This window comes from Cydia splendana, chromosome 10 (genome assembly GCF_910591565.1).
Source record: "Cydia splendana chromosome 10, ilCydSple1.2, whole genome shotgun sequence".
NCBI classification, from domain to species: domain Eukaryota; kingdom Metazoa; phylum Arthropoda; class Insecta; order Lepidoptera; family Tortricidae; genus Cydia; species Cydia splendana.
The window spans coordinates 22,246,726-22,274,313 of NC_085969.1; the positions used below are offsets into that span (position 1 = coordinate 22,246,726).

The following is a 27,588-nucleotide window of genomic DNA, read 5'->3' on the forward strand; positions in this document are numbered from 1 at the left end:
CGCATATGATGATAGATTCAGAAAATGTTTGCTGTTTACCAACGGAAGCTTTGTATTTTTTTCAAAGTTTCAAGATCCCGAAAATATTTCACCTTACTGAAACTTGGTATTCTTACTTTGAATGTTGACATGAGGATTTTGATGTTCTTTGTAGCCCTTACTTTAATGAGAAGAAATTACACGAAAAACCGCGGATTTTGTCACTACAAAGTACTTACTATTAATAGTAAAAATATCCCAATATTTTCAACAATTTTTGTAAAAGACCATTGACGCAAGTTGGAGATCACAGTGAGAATGCCAGCGACGAGGATAAATTGCTAGTTCTGAATGTACAGACCTATTCTAAGTAGATCTAAGTACGGTTTGGATGGCGGGAATGCTCGCGTAGTGCGCGCGCGGCGCCGACTGCGATTTAACGAGCCTTTCCTCCAACCACGGCCCATTAGGCGCACCACTTTTATTTGTCAACTCTGACCGCTACGTCTAGTCGCTGGTGTACTAACACTTAACTGACCGTCGTATCTTAGTGCTTTGCAATAAGGTAAGAATACGTAATATCACGCCTATAGTGCGCGGCGCGGCGCGTCAACCTGAGCCTTGTTGGAATGCACGAAGGTTGATATTGATGTAGCCGCGCGCATAAGCATGATCTATTATCGCCGGTTCACATGCGAGCGGTCCAATCCATGCCATAAAGAGAGCTGCAAAAGTGCTTATGCACTGGTATGCACTTTTGTAGTTGTGTGTACGTTAATTTAGGGCCCAAAAATCGCTTACAATCAGGCGATTCGTCTTCTTGTTGCTTGTTTGCTTCCTATGTACTTATATCTTAAAATAAAACTATTACTCTATCAATGCTTAAGAATCTGATAATATTGATAAACAGCGGTGCTCTCTCCCTACAATCTGTCAATAGCCGCACACTAAAATCCGGGCCCTAATGATAAAGCAGTGCCCAATCTAACACTGGATCTCTACGAGTAGGTACCTATCCTAATAATCAGTGGCCATGTGCGACGATTAAGCGTTACCTAATATATCACGCTGTATCACTACGAGTTAGAAAGCTCGCTCTCGGCCTCGGCACTGTATTGTCAATTCGATGGGTGAAGCAAGCTCTCTAACACAGTGTACAGACCTACACAGGTACGAGGCACGAGGACAGTCACCTCGGAAAGTAATGGGTATAGCCTACAGGTATGTAAGTTGTTCTTCGTTGAATTAGGCGATATTTTGCGTCAAGGGGATACTAGTTAAAATGTGAATGCTTCTTCTGAGATCTAGGTGATACCACGACCTGAGAAGATTCAACTGGTGCTTTTCTATATATGCATCAGCATCATCAGTCGTTCCTTCAATGCTGAAGATCATGACATCTAGTGTTTGTTTTGAAGACCAGGCCTCCTCCGTAGGTTTCTGTGCCTCTCCAACTGTACGGCTTTGTACATTCTTAATTTCATGTGGGTGCGTTAATTTGGGTCTTGGGCACCCACTTACTTGTAAAAGCAGGGTATTTTGTCACGTCGTTATGGATGTTCGCATCTCGGACGCAACGACAGCTCTTCCTGAATCTAGTCTAGCGGTGCCCTTGTACTTGTAGCTTCTATCAGTTCCGTCGTCACTCGTTTTTTTTCACGCGGTTCATATGTTTGTTTGAAGTTGGACTCTTAGTTATACAAATTTACTTTGTCTCTACTCAACCATCCCCATTGTGGCCATTTGTTGAATTAATTTTAACCAAACATTAAGAAATGTTATTATGACAACACTCCACAACGTGTCCATATTATTTACACGTTACACCTCCGGCTTGCTAACAGCAACATATCAACTGACTATCGATGAACATATACCTATGCCTTTAGAATAAGGTTTACGAATTGCTAACTAGTAATTAGTGTAGACGGTAGTTGTGATATGTTACACGCGATAGGGAGTGCAATTCAAACGTACTCTTGATATCAAAATTATGTCTTTTTGTTACCATTCGCCCCTGCGTCTTCCTCTCGCCAATACATGTACGGCTAAATATGAGCGAAATGCACGCGCGAATGATAGGCACTAAATGACATCCTTTAGACTTTTAGATATCAAAATGTGCGTTCAAATTGGCCTCAGGATCGCGTGAACAGACACACTTGTGACACGTGTCAGGTGTCTGATCTTATATATTACATGTTATGTTATTTGCCGTTCACTGATGCCTGAAAGCCTTATATTCAATACCTACGAGTAGCACAACACTATAGATATATACATGCATAATTTTGTATAACGGAGCACGTAAAAATATCTGATATGTAGAGTAGACTCATAAGAAAATATAATATCTTTGTGTGTTCCAATGTGCAAGATACATATTATGGTAAAGTGACTGTACCTCCTCTAGCCCTGTGTCCTGTATGTGTGTAGGTATAATAACCTAGTATTAAGACCCAGGGCAATTTTGGCGCTTTTGAATTTGGAACTCTCTTTTAGTTAAAAACTCGAATTTCATGTGTACTTCTACAAGTACATACATGGGGAATGACGAGATAAGTAATATAAGTAATAGAATTGGACGTCGATGCCGTGAGGATTTTCGATTTCGATTCTTAATTGATTGCATTTTATTATGTTTTGATGGATGGATTGAGAAATTTAAATATGTAAAATGAATAGGCCACTAGTGGCCACTATATGTAAGGGGTCACATGCAGAAAACAGTGCAGTGTTATGGTATGGTATGGCGCTTTATTATAGATCTTTTAAGTACATTAGTATTTGAGATTCAATAATAAACATTGATTGATTGTTGTTTAAATGAAAAAGCAAATGACACTATAATTGCGCACAACACGAAGCGCACAATCAAAACAATTTCTTTCTATTGGATGAAGTGATTATTTACCAATTCGACGGCTGAGAAACTGAGCATACACAAACATTTTTGAGCAAAATAGTTTTTTAATGATTCCTAAAATATCAAAAAATAGGTACCTATGCTAAATATAGGTAATTGTCTCTAAACGGTTTTTAAATTTTTTTATGTTGCAGAAATGCTGTGCTATATCCGCATTTTACTACAGGCAAAGCTATAGGGTAATTAGTAATTACACTCTGTTAACAGAGAAAAACTTTGTGTCATGTCATGAATTGTGTTTGACTGTATTTTGTATAAAGTACCTAATAAAAAAAATAGTTAACATATTTTGTAAAATTGAAAATGGCAGCCGGATTCGCAATGTGTGTGTGTGTGTGTGTGTGTGTGTGTGTGTGTGTGTCTGCTGACTGCCACATCGGTGAACAACATCTGGCTGGTGGTTCAAGAATACCCAACACGCGCGGTATAGGCGTCGAATACCCACAGCCAACGCGTACACGAAATATAATGATACTTAGTGTTTTGTGTATTTTTATAGCCACTTGTACATTTTCTCTCGAAAAATGACATTTGGTAAAGTGGAACTGCTGATGAAGATCATAAAGTTATGCTGTTTTGTTTGTTTTTGTACTTTAAAAGTTATTTGCATAAATGTGACGCTTACTCATGGTTTGCCAGAGTTTGAACACCATGAGGTAAAGATTCCAACCTTCGATAATCCGCTATAATATAGCCTACCTACCTGATGGCAACGACACCTTAAAATACATTATGTACTGAATATAAGATAAGAACGGAGACAGGAAGGGAAAATAATGGCAAACTCATATGATAGTCAACATCTTCTAATATAATGGCAAACCCATAGTCAACATCTTCTAATATTTTTAATCGAGACGCCTTTTAAAATATAACTAGCAATTTTTCTTGAGATAAACTAAAAAGTGAAGAGTAGCAGACACACATTATGGCATTTTGTAAAAATTGTACATATAATAAGAAATTGTATATTTAGCAAAATCGTGACTTTTTATTATAAACATGTCGAAGTGACTTAAGTACTGCCCGATTCGAACTTTAAGATACGTCAATTAATAGATCTAGAAACGATATGGATTTGATGTGTCAGTGTCAAAAGTAACGTTTTTGTTTGAAGAAAATTCACATTTGACACTGATATATCTAATCCATATCGTTTCTAGATCTATGAATTGACGTATCTTAAAGTTCAAATCGGGCCGATTATCTGGGGGCACGGTAGTCCCCTGCCAAGTCGAGTCAAACCAAAACTAAAAAAGTTATTCCGTCACAATCGACTGATTGTAACAATAAATTTAGATATTAAATTCCGACAGTCAGACCAAGCTAACTCTGCACCAACGTGGCAAGTGTGGTAGTGCCACCGTTTTATTAATTAATTGGAAACAACAAACAGCACAATACCTACTCAGTTTATAGCAGGTCTGTAAAGAAGTAACTTCTGCTTTTATTTAAACTAAACTTGAGCGAAAAATCATTTTGTACAATATAAAGCTCATTATCAAAAAAAACTTCGTTTAATTAGATTTAATAGGTAGGTACAGTCACCTGCAATAATATCCGCAAAAATATGTGACACGCTCTTGTGGCTCTACAAATAAGATCGTGTCAGATATTTTTGCGGCCTTCGAAGAGTAACATATTATTGCAGGTGACTGTACATATCCTATATGTACCTATTGTTTCTTAAACCTTTAACTTCGACAATTATAAAAACTAAAGAAATGGTTTCACCGTTTATCAAAATCAGTTCAACCTGTTACGAGCTAAAGTAACAATATTAAATTCAAAGGCCGCAAAAATATGTGACACGCTCTTGTGGCTCTACAAATAAGATCGTGTCAGATATTTTTGCGGCCTTCGAAGAGTAACATATTATTGCAGGTGACTGTACATATCCTATATGTACCTTTGTTTCTTAAACCTTTAACTTCGACAATTATAAAAACTAAAGAAATGGTTTCACCGTTTATCAAAATCAGTTCAACCTGTTACGAGCTAAAGTAACAATATTAAATTCAACCTCTAGAGTTCTCTAAATCTGGTTAAATACTAGACTTAATAGTTTGTACTTTAGAAAGCAAAATTCTGCCAAGATTGGGGAATGATTTCAGTTTCCTTTTTCTACAGCTGGCGTTCCCTTGCTTTCCAAATATTGGCTTAATCTTTCCTAATGAGGAGGCACACTGAAAGGTTAGGACAAATGTCGCCCCAGCAACCCGTCATTGTTTACCATTTGTGACAAGCGTATGGTTGCAAATTTTTTACTAATACTTGCGATTTATCAAGAAAAATGTACCTATTCATTTATGACTGTACGGGAACTGCAAACCGAGCTTCGAAGGAGAATTGCTAATACAGTTGGTGAAAAAAAGGCTGATTTGATACAAAGATAATCACTTAATATATTTGAGGTTATCTTGTGTATTTTACCGTTTATTCAAATTTTCGAAGGCTCACGCCGCTCACGTGCAGTTTTTCCTCTTATATTACAAGTGTTCGATCGAAAACAAAGCTTTGGTGTATACCTGGATCACCTGGATGTACAAGAAGGCGTTTCATTAGGCGTTAACGCCCGCCCTACGACACATCAGATAGGTACACAAAGTCGTGATGCGTATGGAGTACAACATGTGTGGCTAAGCCATTATGCCCTAAATTATGTACTACTTAATTAAAACTTAGTTTACCTGTGTATTTACTCTTTCCAAAATATTTATCTTCCTTAAAATGCAGCCTAAAAAAACGGTATTTGTCATTTGCCTTAGTTTTTGATACTCAAAGCTTTTTCTCACCGATTTATGCATATCGGGTCCTTGGGAAAAAAGGGAGATCCTATATTTTCACAATTTGTCGCACAATATTGGAGTATTTTGGAGAAAAAGGAGAATGTTTAACATTTATTTGAAAAAATGTATGTGATTTGGCAGTGAGAGCAACTGCATTATGGAGGCGACACCTAGCTAAAATGTCAGTTTGCCACCTCATTCTATTAGTATCAGAAAAAAGTATTTACTCACTAACTCACCTCCAGTAAGTACCTACTCGGAGTAAGTAACTAATCTTACTCGTACAGTCACTTGCAATAATATGTTACACAAATACACATCTTATTTGTAGAGCCATAAGAGCGTGTCACATAGTTTTGCAGCCTTCGAAGAGTAACATATTAATGCAGGCCCCAATTTCACCACGGTGACAGGTGCGACAATTGTAAAATCACTGTTGCTGACGTCACAGGCATCCATGGGCTACATTTACCACTTACCATCGGGCGGGCCGTATTCCTGTTTGCCACCATCATTGTATTATTTAAAAAAAACTTTATTATATCGGAAAAAAACAGATATTTCTTTTGCGAAGTTTCTGACAATTGTCAAGATTTAGAAGAATTGTAGGTAATTCTTGACAGGTAATGAGTTATATGTCGGAATTTCGTGACAATTGTAGTGTTTCTTGTGACAATTGTCATAAACTTAGAAAGAGAAATATCTGTTTTAATAAAACAATGATGGTGGCAAACAGGAATACGGCCCGTCCGATGGTAAGTAGTAACCGTAGGCCATGGATGCCTGTGACGTCAGCAACAGTGATTTTACAATTGTCGCACCTGTCACCGTGGTGAAATTGGGGCCAGGTCACTGTACAGTGAAATCTTTATACTTATGTAGAGTCCGTCTAAGGTGCACCGACTTGGTACCGACAAAAATCAGCGCCAGTATTTAGAAATTTAGCGTTTATGGTGACGCTTCCACACTCTGTAGTTTAACAAGTATGTGCAGAGTTAGCTTAGACGGACTCTAATATAATTGACTACAAGCTCGCCGGAACAACTTAAGTTATTAACGCAATATATGTCTTCGCTAACATCAAGTGTTTAAAACAACACAGTTCGACTACATATGTGCAAGACCAGTGAATTTTATTACACTTTTTGCTCTTTATTTGCTCGTATTCATATTTTATTACACCGACCAATCTCAATGAAAGTAAGTATACATTAAAATAATATTCTACCTACTTAACTAAAAAAATAAAGAAAAATATGCACAGCACATGATCTCTATTCGATATTTCACAAAATATTTCACATAGCGGAATCGTCCGCCGAAAAGCTCGAGATTTTAAACTGTCACTATATCCATCAACTGTCATACCAATTGCTGGTGAGAATTTCTACTTCTAGTAGTCCCAAACAATGCTTATTCACACCTATCTCAATCTACCGACATCGTTGTAAAGGCTCCTCACAAGACCACAAAATATATCATCACAATACCAATTTATCGTTTCAAGTCCTGCTGTGTTAACGTAGCGACCTCTGTTGACCACTACACAACTCTTAAGCAATGACTTCAGACGTCAGCAGCGCGGATGCGCGCCGGATCCAGGTCAGAGAAGGAGTCGGGTAGCCGCGCGTGCAATGTGTCAGGTACTAGTCGCGTAAGCGCCGCGCTCAGCAGCGGCAGCGTGCCGAAGATCGCTGTCGGCAGCCACGGCTTCAACTGCGCCTGAGGAAACAAGGACAACCAATCCATTCTGGGTGAAAATTGCAATACGGGTAAGAAATTCTGTAATCATATCCAAGTGGCTAAGTTCTGCTTAGTGAAGTGAGAGCTTCATTCGAGAATTTCTAAGGTCCCCAAAGACTATTGTCTCGCAGTTCATCTTTGTATCGATAAGGCCAGGGACTGCACGCCACCTATAGCTGAACCTTAACTCCAAATCTTAGCTGACAACTCAAAAATATGTAGACCAAAACAGTCATGTGCATAAGCGGCGCTCTGAGAAGAGCCAAAGTGAACTCTACTTACTGGCCCATATTCGGTATATTAGTTGAGTATTAATAACGGCAGTAACTGCCATAAGACTTCATCCCACCTATTAGCCAGCAGTTCTAAACCTAAACTCCAAATCTCAGCTCAAAACCATAAAATTCGTAGAATAAACCAGTCACATCACAGTTGTGTCACAAGAGTTGTGTCAAATTACCAGCATTGGTGTAAGCGGAGCGAGCACAGCCCCAAGCCGACCACAGGTAGAACAGGCGGCTAGTAGACGGTGCCGTGCGCGAGTGGGGAACAGTTCAGCCGTGTACACGTACAGCGCGTTTAAGGACATGGTGGCGCCGAGCTTGCCGATCAGGTAGAGCGCTGTGGCCCACCAGCCGCTACCTTCTGGAAGAGAAATAAATACTCATGATCTATTCAGGTAAAACTAGGTTCATATTCAAAATATTTATCAGATAAGTATTGGGACGTTTTTGGAGATATTTGGAAACAGTTTTTCACTTTGCAAATCAGCAGTCTTCCTACATTTCTTTAAAATGAAATGAAAATGCTTTATTGCCACAAAAAGTACAAAATATAAACTAAACTAACTAAAACTAACTATTCTAATAATATTCAGTTGGAAAACAGAATTTACGCTAAGTAGCACGTGCAAATCGAAACAAACACTAAGCGAGCCAATATAACACAAATATGACCAAGATCGACAGACTCGAAATGACTGCATGGCGACAAGATGGCAGCAGACAGCACGGACTGTTGGATTGGTCCAGCACATAACAATACAGACAGCTACCCTTTTCCTTTATGTTTTCGTCAGCAGCTTACCTGGCAAACAGGAAAGCGCGACAAGTGCACAAGCCGTCGTGAGGAAAGCGGCCGTCAGCACCGGCCTCCTCCCAGCACGGTCCAGCAGCAGCGTGTTGAGCAGCAAAGCAGGCAGCTCGGCCGCCGCCACCATGGCGTAGGTGGCGTGCGCGGAGCCGCCCAGAGCGTGCACGTGCACCGCTAATCCGTAGAACACGAACACGGCCGAGATCCACCACACGAAGCACACGCTTAGGCGGCGACGGAGGGCGCCGTATCTGAAATTTGCATAAAAGAGAATTTCATATAAAATTCCATAGTTTTCATTCGGTCCCACGGCGCGATTCGGGAAATGAATTAGAGATTATCTAGATACAATATAGTAAAGATATGTGACGTCCCACGGGTAAAGGTACCTTATTATGGCGGTTGGCGCTTACGCTATTATTAACGCCGCTCCAATATTATTGCGGCGCTAGCGTGTCCAGCCAAGTTCAAAGAAAAAGGAACTGGCGACGCAGCAATCGTATGTAATATTACACGAACCATTTCGAGATACTTTTGACCCCTTCACAACTTGAAATCTGTTTAACCTACACACATAAAATTTAGCACATTAATTCAAGCCCCTTAGCGTGTCTAGATTACAAAATTCCATCAACATAGCTCAAACAGTTATTCATAAATTAACGTTTAAAAACCGGCATTTTTGTGACTGTCTGATTTATAGATCAAAAACCTAACCCACTTCCAAATGACCTATAGAAACTTGAAATTTAACATCAAGATAGACTATTAGGAGTATGTATATAGAGGGAAAAATCTGAAAACTGAAAATTATTGATAATTCGATGGAAAAAAATTATGTATTGATATTTATCAGATTCATTTAGACTTACAGATGAAAAACCTAACCCAGTTCCAGATGATCTAGAAACTCGATATTTGGCATAAAGGTAGATTATTAGCCGTATACAAAGGAAAAAATCTAAAAACTGAAAATGTTTGACAATTGATCGCCTATCCCAACAAAAACATAAAAGTGAGCCAAGTTCAATATTAAGAATATGTGTATGCCAAGTTAAATCCCTTATAATATAATAGCAGGATTTTCTACACAACACAGAACTTGGCACCCATAATAGATCTCAATTCTTTTGTCGGCGAGTTTACAACGACACATTCTTAATATTGAACTTGGCTTTCATTTGTGAAAGAACATGTAAAAATTCGTCAGTAAGTCGATGCCCTAGAGACTCACGTACTTACTTGCATAATATCAATAATATTTCTGGATAAGTAAAGACAGGGCACCGAATACACAGTCAGCTACATTCCCCAGATCCAACTCTCTAATTCTACATAGATCAGCATCTGAGTGTACATCGGATCTAAATCCATTAAGTCTATAGTGCTTACGTTTGGAATATCATTGAATGAACGTAACTATAACTTCTAATAAGATTTTAATTTCCTACTAACCACATAAAACTCTCAATCCTAAAATATCAGAAACAGCACTCACTTGATAAAGGCGGCAAATAGGCTCTCCTCCTCAACCTTAGCCACAGGCGTCTTCTCATTCTGATCACACAGCATCTTCTCAAACGCCTCATCCGACGCCTGCACGCGGTTCCACCGCGCCGCCTGCTTCATCACCGCGACGGCTTCGGACACGCGGTTTTGAATGGCCAACCAGCGTATACTCTCCGGTAAGAGCCAGGGGTAAAGCAGCAGGAGCAAGGAAGGTGGGTACGCTATGCGGCACCAGGTACGCCAATAGCCAGCTAGGTAGTCGAGAAGGGAGAGCGTCGCGGCGCCGCCGGCGAGGGGGATGCCCAGGACGAGACTGGCGAGGATCCGGTGCTCGACACCCAGCCATTCGATCACTGAAAGATTTAAATAATTTAATTAATTAATAGATTTAGATTAATTGATTAATAGATTAAGATGGCTGATTCAAACGTAAATTAAATAAAATAGATTTTAATTTGAGTCCACGACTCTCACCCCTAAAGATAAAAATAAAGATAATGATAGTTTATTATTCAAGTAGGCATATTACAATGCGCTTATGACGTCAAATAAAGCTACACCGGCTCCAACCCTACACCTCTGCCTCGAGAAGATTTAAAGTCCCCCCCCTCAATTGGAGGAGGGTATCCCAATAGAGGGTATTGGGGGGTGGTGTCCTCGCGTCCACAGGAATTACCTTCTACTACCCTGTACGTGCCCCCTGGGTGGTGCTAAACGAGTGACAACGCCGAGTATCAGGCGGCGGAGATGATAACCTGACCCCCCAAAAGGGACGGCTTCAGTGGCCGTGAGGTTTAAATAGCCTCAGAAATACTGACACGGAAAGGAACGGGAAACTACCGTGATTACAAATCCCAAGAAAGCCATCATGAGTTTAATTAGATCATTGAGTGTACTGTCATGCGACCCGACTGACCATCGGCGCCAGGATGGTTCCGGGTCTCCTGGTGTGAAATTGGCGACCGGCTGCAAGGGAGTGCGTCCGCAGGCTTCTTGCAGAAAATGGACTACTGACGGACCCCTACCATCACATGGGAGCACACTCACCATCAAGCAACAAACCCTCAAAATTGGAACCTGGAATGTACGGGGAATCTCCAGGCCCGGGAAAACAGACGAGGTTGAGAGAATGATGCAGAAGTATGGCCTGGAAGTACTAGGACTAAGCGAAACTCACGTTAAGGAGTCTGGCCACTACATAACTTCTAACGGGTCACTGATGATCAACGCGGGTAGCCCTGAGAATAGCTTCAGTGGAGTTGGCTTTCTGGTATCAAGGAGACTACGCAGCATGGTCATCGGATATGCCACTGTCAGTGAACGAATAGTTTCCTTGAAGCTGTCGGCTCGCCCATCGCCAATATACTTAGTACAGATATATGCACCGACATCTAACTCATCCGAAGATGTAATCACTGAATTTTATGGCGAACTGGAAAAAGTATATCAAGACATCCCGAGCAAAATGATTCCTGTTGTTCTGGGAGATTTTAATGCGAAGATCGGTGACACGACAAGGGACGATGACCTTAGAGAGATTGTTGGAAAGTTCGGGTTAGGGGTTCGAAACGAACGAGGTCAAATGTTGCTGGACTTCTGTGCTGAAAATGGCCTCTCGATCATGAACACCTGGTACCAGCAGCATCCACGCCGACTGTACACCTGGCAATCACCTAGCGGTCACCGCAACCAAATCGACTTCGTGCTTATTAGCAAGAGATGGAAATCTTCCATACTTTCAGCCAAAACGCGTCCCGGTGCGGACTGTGGAAGCGACCACCAACTATTGGAGGCCACTTTTAGGGTCCGGCTGAAGGCAATAAAACAAACTAAGGCAAAGAAGGTCATAAAGCTTGCTAAGTGCGAGGAACGCCCGTTTCAAGATCTTATGCGGCAGAATCTCAGCCAAGTGCAACTGGATCCATTTGACTCCGCGGAAGCTACATGGCAACAGCTTAAGAGCGTCGTTATCAAAACAGCTGAAGCGATAACCACACGTACTGCGCACAGCAGACCTAAGTCTCACTGGATGAGCGACGAAACCTGGACAACCATAGAGCTAAGGAATAGTATAAAAGCCCGAGGTCTGGACTCTAATATAGACCGCGAACACTACGCTCAACTTCATGCCAGTGTGCAGCGTCAATGTAGAAAAGACCGCAATGACTACATAGACGGCATATGCAGCGATCTGGAAAGGCATGCAAATACCGCTCATACTAAGGACATGTTTCAGAAGGTAAAAATGCTTGCCAAGGAATTCAAATCCAAAACATGGACTATAGAGGACGAAAAGGGAAATATTATTATGGATAGGGACCTTGTACTTGAGAGATGGAGAGAATACTGCCAACAGCTTTACTCTGCAACCGAGCACGATAATGTACGGGAGAGGCTTGACTACAATTGTAGAGAGCCCGACATACTCCTCTGCGAGGTCGAAAATGCGGTTCTCAAACTAAAAGAAAGAGCTAGCGGCGGCGATCGGGTTACAGCGCAGCTTATTAAGCTGATTGGAGATGAAGGCATCCAAATACTACACGCTGTCTGCCAGAAAGTCTGGCGCACGGGCCAGTGGCCTGAAGATTGGGCAGATTCCATTGTCGTCCCTCTTCATAAGAAAGGCTCTACCCGTAAATGTGAGAACTACCGAACTATCTCTCTTATCTCCCATGCTGGTAAAGTTCTATTGCACATACTGAACAAGCGCCTGGAATACTATATAAGTGGACAAATAGCAATAGAGCAATTTAAGAAGCGCTGGTGGCCTAGCGGTAAGAGCGTGCGACTTTCAATCCGGAGGTCGCGGGTTCAAACCCCGGCTCGTACCAATGAGTTTTTCGGAACTTATGTACGAAATATCATTTTGATATTTGCCAGTCGCTTTTCGGTGAAGGAAAACATCGTGAGGAAACCGGACTAATTCCCAATAAGGCCTAGTTTCCCCTCTGGGTTGGAAGGTCAGATGGCAGTCGCTTTCGTAAAAACTAGTGCCTACGTCAAATCATGGGATTAGTTGTCAAGCGGACCCCAGGCTCCCATGAGCCGTGGCTAAATGCCGGGATAACGCGAGGAAGAAGAAATAGCAATAGAGCAAGCGGGCTTTGTCAAGGGAAGAGGCACAAGAGAGCAGATCTTAAATATCAGGCAGTTAATTCAGAAGGCCAGAGAATTCAACATACCCATGGCCCTATGCTTCATCCATTACGCCAAAGCGTTTGATTGCATAGACTGGCAGAAGATGTTTGATGTCCTAAAGGAAATGGGTATTCCTGAACATCTGTCTTTTTTGGTGCAAAACCTATACCTCGACGGCAAATCTCGTGTCCGGCTGGAAGACATGGAGTCCAATCCCTTTAAATCCGGGCGAGGCGTTAGACAGGGTTGCATACTATCCCCGCAATTATTTAACTTGGTCGGCGAACACATAATGCGCAGAGTGCTGGAAAGTTGGCAGGGTGGTATCCGTGTTGGTGGTCACCTAATCAGTAACTTGCGATTCGCCGATGACACGACCATAATAGGCGCCAATGAGACAGAACTCGCCACATTTCTGAACAGGGTCGAATTATTCAGTGCGCAATACGGCCTCCATATCAACCGGAAGAAGACAAAGCTGATGTTCATCGACAGAGCTGGGCAGATGCAGAGGACGGGGGAACTGCGTGACCTGGACTTGGTGGAAGACTTTGTCTACTTGGGCTCGCAGATATCCAGTAACGGAGATTGCATGAAGGAGGTCATAAGGTCACAAATCGCAAAAGCAGCAGTGAAGCGCTTGGAGAAGATTTGGAGAAACAGGAATATATACCGCCACACGAAAGTCCGACTTATGCGCACCCTTATCTTCTCCATATTCCTCTACGCCTCTGAGACATGGGTATGGAAGCCACGTGTGAGAGCAAAAATAGACGCATTCGAGATGTGGTGCTGGCGCAAAATGTTGGGCATATCCTGGACGCAACGCCGCACCAACGCGTCTATTCTCGAAGAGCTACATATTACCACCCGGCTTTCAACTACATGCTTCCAGAGAATGTTGACCTTCTTTGGCCATGTGGCCCGCCAAGACCCGTCCAGCTTTGAAAAGCTCGTTCTGGTTGGGTGCGTCGAAGGGAGAAGGAGTAGAGGCAGGGCTCCAACTCGGTGGTCTGATGCCATACGCGACGCTACGGGCGTCAACATCCAGGGGTCAATACAGCTGGCCCAAGACAGGGGGGTTTGGAGAGCGGTGGTGAAGAACTGCACTCCTGATGGTCACGACCCTCAGCCTTGAGGAACCGACTAAGAAGATCCCAATATGGGATCGGCAACAAACTCGGCGGAACACATCTTTTCAAAACATTACATCTTATAATTAACATGCATTACGAGTAAATGAGAAAAAAACAACGGATTGCACTCCGGGAGTGCCGGCAGAAGTGAAAACTCAATGACATTGTAACTCAAAATATTAATAACAACGCCATCTAGTGCAAAATGTCTGCAGCACTATGTATAATTGAGGTTAACGCCATTTAGCGTTATTTCGTCGCATTACTTGAAACCCCTAAGCACATCACTGAGAGTACTAGAGTTATATTAGCAATATATTAGTACCAGTTTGAGGGAAACTCACTAGATGGCATTTAAATCAAAAAAGAAAAACTCAATGACATTGTAACAGTGTCCGTCACACGTGACGTCACGTCTTACGTCTTACGCTCTCGCGAGTTTAACATTTTATCCCCATCACAAAAAGTGCTCAGCGCCGTTAAAGAAGTTTTCACTTCAAAAATACAATTTAAATATAGTCACGGTAAAAAAAACACTGCAAACATGGAATGAAAGAATGAAGGGAATAAAAATAAGATGATGATTGATGGTACTAACTGAGCACGAAAGCGGCTGGGTAGACGCTGGCGCCCAGGATGGTTTCTAATAGTTCCCACATCAGGTACGCGTAGTAAGATCCAGCCAAAGACTTGCACAGCCCGAGGATACCGGCACCCACGCCGCTCACTATCTGCAATACAGTATTTTTAGATTAGCGAAACACTGGGTATAAAGACCCAGGACAATTCAATCACCTAATATCAATAGAAAAAAGTTACTATAATTGCCTTCAACAAAAAACAAACATGCAGTTCTTATAGACGTCTATGTACAAATTCTTATCCGTGTCCGCAAAGTTCTTGGTAAACGTCGTCTATAAGAATTTGTAATTCGAGTTCAAGAGTTCCCTAACGTTGTAGAACCCAAAGTATAAATCACTGTCTCATCAATATTGTTACCGGACTCAGACTTGGTTGTCTGTCGCGGACAAGAAGCCTCACGAAGGTATGCTCAGCTTTTACGACTATGTATTCGTACCAATCAGGATGAAAACTTTCAATGTAAAATCAGTAGCGTACTGCACGGATTCCGAACCGCTTAGCCTCGAACGAGTTAGAAATAAACAATAGTAAACTCACCAATGCCGTGCGGCGGCCGTAGTGATCAGAAATGTGCCCAATGATGGGCAGCGAGATGAGCATGCCCACGTTGTGGATGGTGCCCACCAGCGAGCGTTTCCATTCTTGACAGCCCAGGCCAAACTGCAAAATATAAACACGTTTTCAACGAGTCTAGTCTACTGAATGTTAAATTTTTTTTTAACACATTTGCGTTATGGCTGTTGAGGTGCAATGAGTAGGTGAGGTAGACCTCACCAGGTCTGAGTGTGTAGGGTGTAGGGGGCAAGCGATGATGCGAAGAAGGGGAGAAGTTAAGGCTGCAAGAAGAAGAGCGATTTTGAGCTCAAAGTGTATTGTCAATCATTTGAAGTGGGAGTAAAAGCGTTGCTCTCAATTCTCACCTCCGCCACGATGCTGCTGTGTGACTCGTACACTATTTCCTCACACTCCATCAGAGTCTGATTGAACGAATCTGACTCGCACGTGTCGTCAAGGGGCTGATAGCGCTCGCACGCATCTTTGGGCAGCGCGTACCCGCCCCAATCTGCGCGCGCCGCGGAATACGACGTCTCGTTCGAGTTGCCTTCGCATTCTGGGACCAGGCATCTGCAAGGAAAATTAATTCAATGATTACTGATTGGTTCAAACATATTTCAGATAAAGGTCACTTCTGTGATCAACACAAGGTAAGTTGGGATAAGACTATCATCGAGGTAAGACTACTACTACACTTGTTACATAGATAACAGGCCGCTGAGGCAGCCTTATCGCTAAGAATTGCAAAAAAACCAATACTTTCTTCATAAAGAACTTAAAAAAACTTACGCGTGAAGCACGTGATGAACATAATATATCTTAATTAATGTATAATATACTCTTTGACATCATTGCAAACATAGACATAACACGACATAACTATTTGCACTTGCCCGATTGTACCTATTTGAGTTCATTATTCTATTGTAACAAATTCAATTGAATAAATATACGTGAATGGATTTTTCCATTATATTTTTTTTGTGAAACAGGGTATAGTAAAAACGTAAAGTACCTACTAAACGTAATAGACAAAAAGTGACATTGAGGTACGGATTATTGCATTCTGTCCATACAAGTTCACGGCCGAAGGAATGCCACTGTTTACTACTAGCTTCTGCCCACGGCTTCGTTTGCGTGGGATGATGATGATTGATTAAGTGTTATTCGTAGGTCGGGAATCGAGCCTCAAACTATCGCCATAAACTCCATACCAAATTTCATATAAATCAATTTAGCAATTAAAACGTGAAGAGGTAACAGACAGACAGAGAGACAGACGGACATACAGGCAGAATTACTTTCGTATTTATAATATCAGTAGCGATTTGTACATATAGTTTTTTTTTCGATAGTGTCGTATTAAGAGTAACGCGATATTAAAAGAAAAAGCGAAGTACAAAGGCGAACTTATCCCTTTGAGGGATCTCTTCCTTATTCTTAACTTATGCAAATTACAAAAGGTGTGCAAGACAGAAGGTAAATAATGAAATGAAAATAAATACATAATATTTTGGGCAACAAAGCCATACAATGCCAGTCGATGTGTAACAATATATTTTTCACCACACCAGCTCGGAAAGGCTTACTTTGCACTTCAAAAACTGATAGCAAAGTTCACATGTGAGGCAAAGTAATCAAATGCAGATTTTGAGTTGTTTTCTTATGTTTGCTGGTAGAATTGATTTTGGATGATAAATATTTAATAACATTCATTTGGATTTGATTTGGTTTGATTTTGTTTGATATTTTACATTTAATATTTGCTTCGGGTTGGTGTGGTGAAAAATTTTGTGTTACACTCGAAGCAAATTTTGTTTAACCCTCGTGCTTTGAAACCCTCGCAACACTCAAGATTCCATTTTTCGAACCATTCGCTACGCTCGTGGATCTATTTTGGGATCTTTCGCTTGCTCGGGTATCAATATTATTACGAGCGGTTAAACAACAACTTTGCCCCCTTGTAAAACAAATAACTATTGGGCTTTCAATTTCTTCTTCTTTTTTGTTGACTCGGCGGCGGCACTGCCGTGCCTCCAGCACTGGGTTTACATCGTGATATTTCATTATCGAACGAGCGAGCGAAGCGAACGAAGTTCTTACATTCGACTTGGGACACGCGGCTGGCTAGGGGCACGTCCCGGCATTTCGATGTTTTTAAGCTGAACTATGAGAGGATAGTTTGATACTCAAGAACTTAAGTAAATTTGTTCTAATTTAAATTAAATTGGGTAAACGTGTAGTTGAGGGTATTATATTTTAGTGATTAAATTATGAGCAGGCTCGATCAAGGGGTTATTGCGCTAGAAGAGCTTAGAAGGCTAAAAAGCTATTTGTGAGGGGTCTTGCTATTCTGGTCATCTTTTTGCAAGAAAGTATGGTCGAGTTTGGTACCAAATGAAAGTGCTCGGCTTGCACTTTTATAATATCGTTTTTAAATTTACCATTTTTAAATAATTAGCAAGATAAAAATAAACATAATATAGGTATTTGACATTTGACAGGAAATATTTCGGCTCACCACAGATACAGTATCAGTTAAGGGCTCCACAGACCTTGTAATATATCCACGCGATTTTTGATCCGTTGCCGCCTATATTGGGACATAAAATGGAACTCTAAAATTTCCATACTATAGTCGGTCAAACAAGTATGTCAGTAGAAAAAGGCGCGATATTCAAATTTTCTATGGGACGATAACCTTTCGCGCCTACATTTTTTAGCCGCTTTTTTCTACTGACGGAAATGGCTTGACAGACTATACATTGTTGCCATGTGTAAGCATTTTACGTCAAAAATGTGACAGCTACGTAGAAAGTGGCGCCCTCATTTATTAACCGACTTCCAAATCTCAAAAGGAGATTCGATTGTGATTTTTTTTATGGTTGTTACTCCATATCTCCGTCATTACTGGACCGATTTTGAAATTTTTTTTTATTATTTTATGCATACAGATTGGTCTTGTTTTTGTCAAAACCCAGTTCTGATGATGGGATCCATGAGGAATCGAGGGAACTCCTCAAATCTTAAAGGCATACATATAGTGATTTATGTGTTTTTATCAACAAATCAAGCATATACATTCAAAAAAGTGACATTTGATGAAGTGGAACTGCTGATGATGATCACAACGGAACTCTTCAACGAGACAATATGGCTTTCGGAAAAAGAGATCTTCTGAACAAGCCGCCACCTTACTTATTAATCTTGTCTCTTCCTACCTTGACAGAGGAGAATCATGCGTGGGAATCTTCCTAGATCTGGCCAAGGCGTTTGAAACTGTCTCAATCCCCATATTGCTAAGGAAGCTTGAACTGTTAGGCATTCGCGGTATCGCTTGGAACTGGTTCCAAAGCTACCTTACAAACCGGAAACAGTGTGTAAGACTCGGCACTTTAGTCAGTGATTCAGCCCCTATAACCTTCGGTGTGCCGCAGGGAAGCATCCTCGGTCCCACCCTATTTCTGATATACCTCAATGACTTAATTTCTCTCCCCATCAATCAAGCCGAAATTATCTGCTACGCAGACGACACTGCTCTGCTGTTTCACGATATCTCCTGGGCACGTTGCTTTGCGGTAGCGGAGACAGGTTTGACTGTGATTGCCAAATGGCTCGCTAACAACCTGCTCTCACTTAATATTTCAAAAACAAAATACTTATGCTTTCATAAAACGGCTTCTTCTGCCCCCAACTCGCGGCCAGATCTCAAGCTTTCTTGTGGCAGTGCAGAGGATGTCCCAGCTATTCACTCGAGTAGAATTCTCGATGTGGTTAGTAATTGTACCACCGTAAAGTACCTGGGCATTACGCTTGATGAAAATCTTAATTTCAAAAAGCACATCGAAGCGTTGTCTGCTAGAGTCAGAAAGGTGGTATTCATTATGAAGCTGCTACGAAATTGTGCTACGAGGGAGTTGCTTAAACTTGTATACACTTCTATTTGCGAATCCATTCTATCATACTGCAATGGTGTGTGGGGTGGCTCCACGAGCTCTGCTCTGCTGCCTCTCGAAAGGGCCCAAAGGTTTGTGCTCAAGGTCATGCTCGGCAAGCCCCGGTGGTTTCCGACGGTATCCCTTTATAAAGACGCGGATGTTCTTAGTGTAAGGCAATTATTGATCCTACGAGTCGCAACTCACGTACATCAAAAAACCATAAATTCGGAAGAATACCTTACCCTAATCCGTAATCGAGTCTTTAGAATTCCTACGCCCATCACTAAAACCACATTCGCGAGGCGTCTTCCTAACTTCCTGCATCCGTATATTTACAATACAGTAGTAAAGGCATGCAACATATCTGAAAAGTCTCCTCTTGAAGCAAAATTCTTAATTAAGAACTGGTTGAAAGGTCTTAACTACAATCAAACTGAGATGCTGTTGAAGGTCATCACCTAATCACTTATAACATTCTCTGTAGCCTTACACACACTCGCGCACACACACACACACACACACACACACACACACGCACACGCACACTTTCTCATTCCTTTTTCTTTACTTGAATTTCATAATTTCATTAACCACCTATTAGATTACTTTTAGTTTTTCTTAACCTTAGCCTACGAACTGCGAAGTCGGCTGCCACGTTACAGGCTTGCCTAGTGTGGGGCCACAGGATACGTAAACAATTTGTAAACAAGGTTCTTTCAAATAAATATATTCTTATTCTTATTCTTCTCTTCTATTCTAAGCATAGTTCACGTTTGGCGATTTGTCCTCTTCGTTATGTTTGTTAAGCAAGTTAAGTTTTTAAGCCACATTTTTGTCCAGCTCGAGTTCTGATGATGGATCCACGAGGAATCGAGGGAACTCCTCAAATCTTATAGACATGCGTATAGAGATTTTTGTATTTTCATCAATAAATCAAGCATTTTCATTAAAAACTGTCGCATTTGATGAAGTGGAACTACTGATGATGATCAGAACGGAACTCTTCAACGACGCATAGTTCACGTTTGGCGATTTGTCCTCTTCGTTATGTTTGTTAAGCAAGTTACGTTTTTAAGCCACATTTTTGTCAAGCTTGAGGTCTGATGATGGTATCCATGAGGAACCGAGGGAACTCCTCAAATCTTAAAGGCATGCGTATAGAGATTTGTGTATTTTCATCAAAAAATCAAGAATTTACATTAAAAACTCGCATTTGATGAAGTGGAACTGCTGATGATGGTCAGAACAGAACTCTTCAATGACTACACGTTTGGCGATTTCGAATTTCGATTTTGACGGAGCTGGCCCTGGAGCCAGACCTGACCCGGATCCGGGCTCTTATCTGGACCTAAACCCGGACCTGGACCCGGACTTGGACTTGGACTTGGACCTGGACCATGACCTAGACCTGGACCTCTACCTGGACCTGGACCCGGAACTAGAACCGGACCCGGACTCGGACCTTGACCCGGAAAACCACTGATACCTAAGCTAAATAAACCACTATGATTACCTACCATAAAATGTAGGTATAGGTATAAAGTATAATGATGCCAAACTTACTAGTCCCTCCCGCTCACCGCACCGCACGCGTCGTTAAGTGGGTTAGGTTAGGTTTGAACTGCGATCCTCACAGAACCGAAAAAAAGTGGGTTAGGTTAGGTTAGGTTAGAACTGCGAGCCTTACAGAAACGAAATGCTACTAGAAAAGTGGTTTTGGTTAGGTTCGAACTGCAATCCTCACAGAACCGAACTGCTATCAGAGAAGTGGGTTCGTGACTTTCGTGAGGCTAAAACTGCGACCCACAGAAACGAAATGCTACCTACTAGAAAAGTGGGTGGTTTTACTTCATTTTCTACACAGTGCACCATCTATGTACAATAATCTTTCACCGGCCCCCATAGAAGTCGGTTTTTTTTTCTTGAAAATTATTTTCTACTATTTAATGTCGAACTATACGAGTAAGTAAGTAGGTGCAACAAAATCAATCGCTCTATATAATTTTTACAAACCGCGAGTTCTCAGTTCGGGGCGAACTACTAGTTATTTACCATTACTAGGCACAGGCAGAGGGATTAAGCCAACTCAATGCAGATTGGGCACTTGACACACTTATCCTTTGACATAATATCTTCACAAAATGATGTTGTTTACATTTACTTACGAAAATGTTGTCGCAAAATTTACAATTCGATACAAGGGCGAGTTTTTCCAGTTTGCCCGCGCCTCCGCAGCTGGAGAAAGTCCCTTCCTCTCACTATTTTAAATAGGTATACCTTCACCACTCACAACCGTAAGATAAAAAGTCTTTTCTATATGCATTCATCAAGTTATATGTAGGTACATATATCCGCAGAGAGCAAGTTCGATCGTTTTAGCGAAACTTGTTCGTCGATTGCGCCTACCGCAATACAACAAAATTTTCGTTATCTACCTCTCTATCAGTCGTGCATATTTGAGCGATAGAGAGGCAGGAAAGGTCCGCGACTCTAATGGGCACGTGACCGCTTACCATAAACAACTCCCATGCAAATTATCAGTTTTAGGGAGTTCAAGCACCTGCTCAAGGTAAACATGTTAGATAAGCGGCAAGAGGAAACTATGGCCAAATGGAAATTAAATGGTTATAACAGAGGTTGCTGAATCCTTAATAATTTCTACAATATTTACTGAGTAATAGTATAGGTACCTAATAGGGAACTAACATACCTACCTAACTATCCTGTCCCGTAAAAATGTAGAAACGTGAAATAGAAAACCCGACCACACAACCGATAGTAAGGACTAATGACAGTTTTTCTGTTGCTGCATGCTGGTACCACAGAAGTAATAGTAGGTATAGGTATTATACGACCATACTGTTCGAGTTGGAAGGTACCTATTTAACTATCTCCCCCGACGTGGTCCTCCTGCCTTTGTCCTACCGATCCGAGTTATTTGGGTACTTATTACATTAGTTGATCGTTAATCCAATAACATTAGAATTTATCCAATAGTCCAAATTATTTTTATATAGTCAGCAATCTCATTGGTGGCCTCAGTACTTCAAAATTAAAATCACTCACCGAAACATTTCGCAGAATTCATTTGATGTTTTAAGTATATATGACTCACGACAGTTTATATATTATTAGAACTCAGTATTAGAATCGTCTTCACATGTCGAGTTCGAAATTATCTCTTGACTACCATCTTACCATCTTACCATCTTACCATCTTACCACATAACTACCCATACAACCATTTCCAGTCGCCGTTACGACGCGGTGTTGACACATCTTGTGTCGACACCGTCTGTTTCGGTCACAATTCCAGTCGCAGAGTCGTCGCCGTGTCGACACAGTTACCAGAAATGGGGAAGGGTCGACACATGACACAAAGTGACATAAAGTGTGGTCGCCGTGTGCACACATTGTTTCGGGTTTGCGACTACTTTATGCCAAAATCATTCGTTCATTCGTTCATTTTGTTCCTGTCAAATGGAAACTGTCAGATGGAAAAATACTTAAATAAAAATAAGTGACATTAATACGCCATCTCTAAAACGGATTACAAGACGTAATTATATATTGTTTGCATTTATATTACAATATGACTTAAATTATTATGGGGAATTAAACTGCTCGAGTGATTTGATAAACTAAGTGTAATATAATCAACGCGCCACCACATTGTTTTAGTTTAGCCGGAAATAAAATTGTTTACTTCTCAGTGCCTGTGTTCATAACTATATTATTTGAAGCATTTTTAGTACTTCGATGCGTATACTATACTTAAATAACAGAAATAACGCTTTACATACTACGAAACTTGTTAATTATGATGTATAAATATGGTTCAAGGCTGAGAAATATTGCAGTCACAAAGTAGTTGCAATGTTTCGACTTTGTGTCGACTCTGTGTTGACACATGACACGCGCTGTCAAAAGTAATAACAAAGTTACTGGTATGTTACTGGATTTGCAAAATGGCTCCTTGTGTTGATTTGTTTTCAGATATTCTCAAAGTGTAAAAATGCCGTGGTCAGAGATGGGCATTAATCGATTAACTGTTTATTCGACTAATTAATGGAATAAAAAAAGTTAATTCTCAAATTTTAATCGCGATTAGTTTAGTCGACCTAACATAGATTGAAATTGAATTAATCTGAATATTAATCGAATAAATTATCGATTATAGATGGTCAAGCAAATCTTGTCAGTAGAAAAAGGCGCGAAATTCAAATTTTCTATGAGACGATATCCGTTCGCGCCTACATGTTTCAAATTTGCCGCCTTTTTCTACTGACAAGATCTGCTTGACCAACTATAAATCTCGATTGAAAGTTGACAGGGGGCCATTTTTGTACGTAAAAATAATAGAAATGTCTTGCATGCAGATGGTAGCAAAACACTTTGTCATAAAAGTCGAGATGGGTGTCGATATATAGGTTTGAGGGAGTGCCGATTTCGAAAATAATGACCATTTTGGAATCCGAAATGGCGGCCATGCACTGTGTCATAAAAGTCGTCATGGATGTCGTTTTATACGTTTTAGGGGGCCCCAATTTTGAAAATGATGACCATTTTGGAAAGCAAAATGGCGGCCATGCACTATGCCATAAAAGTCGTCATGGGTGTCGTTTTATAGGTTTTAGGGGGCGCAGATTTCGAAAATGATAACTATTTTGGTTTCCAAGATGGCGGCCATGCACTATGTCATAAAAGTCGTCATGGATGTCGTTTTATAGGTTTTAGGGCGCCCCGATTTAGAAAATGATGACCATTTTGAAATCCAAAATGGCGGCCATGCACTATGTCATAAAAGTCGTCATGGGTGTCGTTTTATAGGTTTTGGGGGGCGCAGATTTAGAAAATGATAACCATTTTGGATTCCAAAATGGCGGCCATGCACTAATGTCATAAAAGTCGTCATGGGTGTCGTTTTATAGGTTTTAGGGGGCGCAGATTTCGAAAATGATGACCATTTTGGATTCCAAGATGGCGGCCATGCACTATGTCATAAAAGTCGTCATGTATGTCGTTTTATAGGTTTTAGGGGGCCCCGCTTTCGAAAATGATGACCATTTTGGAATCCAAAATGGCGGCCATGCACTATGTCATAAAAGTCGTCATGGGTGTCGTTTTATAGGTTTTGGGGGGCGCAGATTTCGAAAATGATAACATTTTCAATTTAAAAATGGCGGCAATGCACTATGTCATAAAAGTCGTCATGGATATCGTTTTATAGGTTTTAGGGGGCGCAGATTTCGAAAATGATGACTATTTTGGATTCCAAGATGGCGGCCATGCACTATGTCATAAAAGTCGTCATGGATGTCGTTTTATAGGTTTTAGGGGGCGCAGATTTCGAAAATGATGACTATTTTGGATTCCACTTTTATGACAAAATACGTAGCCGCCATCTTGGATTATAAAATGATCATCGTTTTCGAATTCTGCACTCCCTAAAACCTATAAATCGACATCCGTGACGACGCAAGTTATCTTTATTTTCAGATCTAACAAATTGCTACAGAATACAAAGGACAAAAAAGAAGCGAGGAGGTAATGAAACAAGCAAAAATACAGATGATTCCTCGACGCAATTGGGTGATTCTTAAATTGTGTCCAGATTTTTTTTGTCATAAAAGTTTATATTTTTCACATATTACTAAATCTATGGCAAAAGTTATAATATTGCAATGGATTCCATCGCATGTAGGTATAAGTGGCAATGAGACAGCTGATGCATTAGCAAAACAGGCATGCAGCGATGGCATTGAATTTCACTTGAAACATTATATGGGGGCAATAATGACTGTTTACATTTAGTCAAATTAAAGTGTCGCGAATTGTGGAAGGAATATTTCGACGAGAGATCTAGGGACAAAGGTATTTGGTATAAGACAATACAGCCACAACCCTTTAATTCTCCTTGGATTGATAATAGTGTGTTGTGTAGGCAGGATCTAGTTTTATTATTGAGATTGCGCTCTGGACACATTCCATTGAATAAGTTCGCCTACCTCATGCGTAAAGTGAATTCGGAATTATGCACCTTATGTAATCGCGTCGAGGATGTGTATCATATTTTAATGGAGTGTGTCCGAAATGAGCGACTTAGAAGACAGCTATTTCATGACAATGACAGTTCCATTGGGTTATGTAATACCTACCTTTCGAACCCCATGTCTGAGGTTGTTGAAAAGGTACTAAATATTGTTAAGTGCGGTCTGAGGGACAGAAATGTGTGATGTAATTAAACTAGATGTAGCTATTTACTTTCTTTTAACTTTGTTAATTAAGTCTGTTTTTTATGGGGTGACATATTCGTTCAATCGAAAAAGCCCCTTAATAAAGGAAAAAAAAAAAAAGTTCCGTGACATTTCGACTTTGTAATTTTTTAAGTAAATGTTTTTGTTTATCTATGAGGATCTCACTAGAATAGTATAATCAAGGTATGTTTATATTTGATGAATGAAATAATAACGCAAAAAAAAAATTTATTTGTGTCTTATATTCCTGCCGAAGACTTTTATTTTACCTTTTCCTTCTACACAAGTTTGGCCAAGTAATAATAATTTAGGGCACTCAATTTTATTTTGACTTCTACAACAGTAAAGCTACGAGGCCATGTTTTGGTATCGTTTTCGTATAAATTCGCAGTACCAAATTTAGTTAAGGTATCACATTGACACCATTCCGAAGTAAAAACATATAAACTTATTAAAATACTTTCTTTTAAACTCCTCTTCACGCTTAAACTGCTGAACAGTTTTAATTTAAATTTGGTACACATATATTTTGAGTCCCGAGACAGGATATAATAAGTTATCTCAAAAATCACCCTTTAAAGGTGTGAAATGAGGTGTAGGGGGAATTCAGAATTGACTTCTTGAAGTTAATACTGTTTAAGTTTAGGTTTGAAGTCATGTTTTTTCATCATTTTTAACTAAATCAAAGATGTAGACCATCCCAAATTTCATATAAATCGGTTCAGCGGTTATTGATTTCCCGTACAAATTTCCACGCCACTTTTCACACCTTCAAAAGATGATTTTGGTTATAATAAGATCTATCCTATGTCCTGTTCCGGGACGCAAACTATTTCTATACCAAATTTCAACGAAATCGGTTCAGCGGTTAAGCGCCAAGAAGAGTTTCAAAAAAACCGGCCAAGTGCGAGTCGGACTCGCGTATTAAGGGTTCCGTACATTAAGTCCGACTCGCGCTTGACTGCACATTTCTAATAGGTTTTCCTGTCATCTATAGGTAAAGAACTATTTTGTGTATTCAGACGGACATACATACAGACGCACGAGTGATCCTATAAGGGTTCCGTTTTTTCCTTTTGAGGTACGGAACCCTAAAAAGATTTATTTTTATTTTGTGGAATGGTGTCAATGTGATATCTTAAATGGATTCAGCACCCCAGATTTATACGAAAACGATACCAAACACGGTCTAGCACCTTCACTGATATAGATATATCAAGATAAAATTGAGAGCCCTAAATAAACTTTCAAGAGCGGATATCTCAAAAACTATTCAACATATCGAAAAAATTGACGGAATAAACTTGTAACAAATTAAATTAACTTTCATTTTGTATAAGTGGTCATGTCGCTGAGATGCATAGTTTCCGAGATATAATCGAAAAACGGGAAAATGGGACCTTCAAAGCCCCCTCTCTCCCCCCCGCTCAAGGGCTACGGCCGGGAACTTATGTTCACCTCCTAACTTGTCAAACCGAGTTACGGAGTCAAAAATTGTGTTCCGAGCATTTCCCTCTACAACTTTTGGAGCATTCGTTGCCTGACCTAAGTAGCTTATTGAATTTCTTTAAAAACTTTTCTGTAAAAGGTTGACGGGTGTTGGGTGTTTATATGGTTTCGGTCGATTATTATTATCATTTGCATTGCCCATGATGACTTACTAGAATTACGAGCACACGAGACACTAATAGTAGTTTGACAAACCTTGGTTTTCAAGAGGTATTTTATATTGACATTTGCTGTCACAAATTTGCTGTCAGATTTAGTCGCAAACCGCACGCAAAGTGCACACAAATGTGTCGACACCTTGTTACGGAAAAGTGTAGACACGGCGACGACACTTTGTTTCGAAACAATTCTAGACACATTGTGTGGACTCTGTTA

The 27,588-nt window shown here is 40.5% G+C and overlaps 1 protein-coding gene across 1 annotated transcript in view; it reads right to left on the reverse strand.

Moving 5' to 3' along the window:
* Nucleotides 1–6,833: 6,833 nt before the first annotated feature.
* Nucleotides 6,834–27,588, reverse strand: part of LOC134794448 (organic cation transporter protein-like) — a 41,883-nt gene continuing 21,128 nt past the window's right edge. Inside the window, exons 2-8 of the mRNA XM_063766263.1 lie at nucleotides 15,875–16,079; nucleotides 15,492–15,614; nucleotides 14,911–15,043; nucleotides 10,028–10,391; nucleotides 8,524–8,780; nucleotides 7,898–8,082; nucleotides 6,834–7,416 (exon numbers count right to left, since the gene is read on the reverse strand). Coding sequence (XP_063622333.1) covers nucleotides 7,261–7,416; nucleotides 7,898–8,082; nucleotides 8,524–8,780; nucleotides 10,028–10,391; nucleotides 14,911–15,043; nucleotides 15,492–15,614; nucleotides 15,875–16,079 — 1,423 coding nt within the window. The 3' untranslated portion in view covers nucleotides 6,834–7,260. The remainder of the gene's footprint in view (nucleotides 7,417–7,897; nucleotides 8,083–8,523; nucleotides 8,781–10,027; nucleotides 10,392–14,910; nucleotides 15,044–15,491; nucleotides 15,615–15,874; nucleotides 16,080–27,588) is intronic.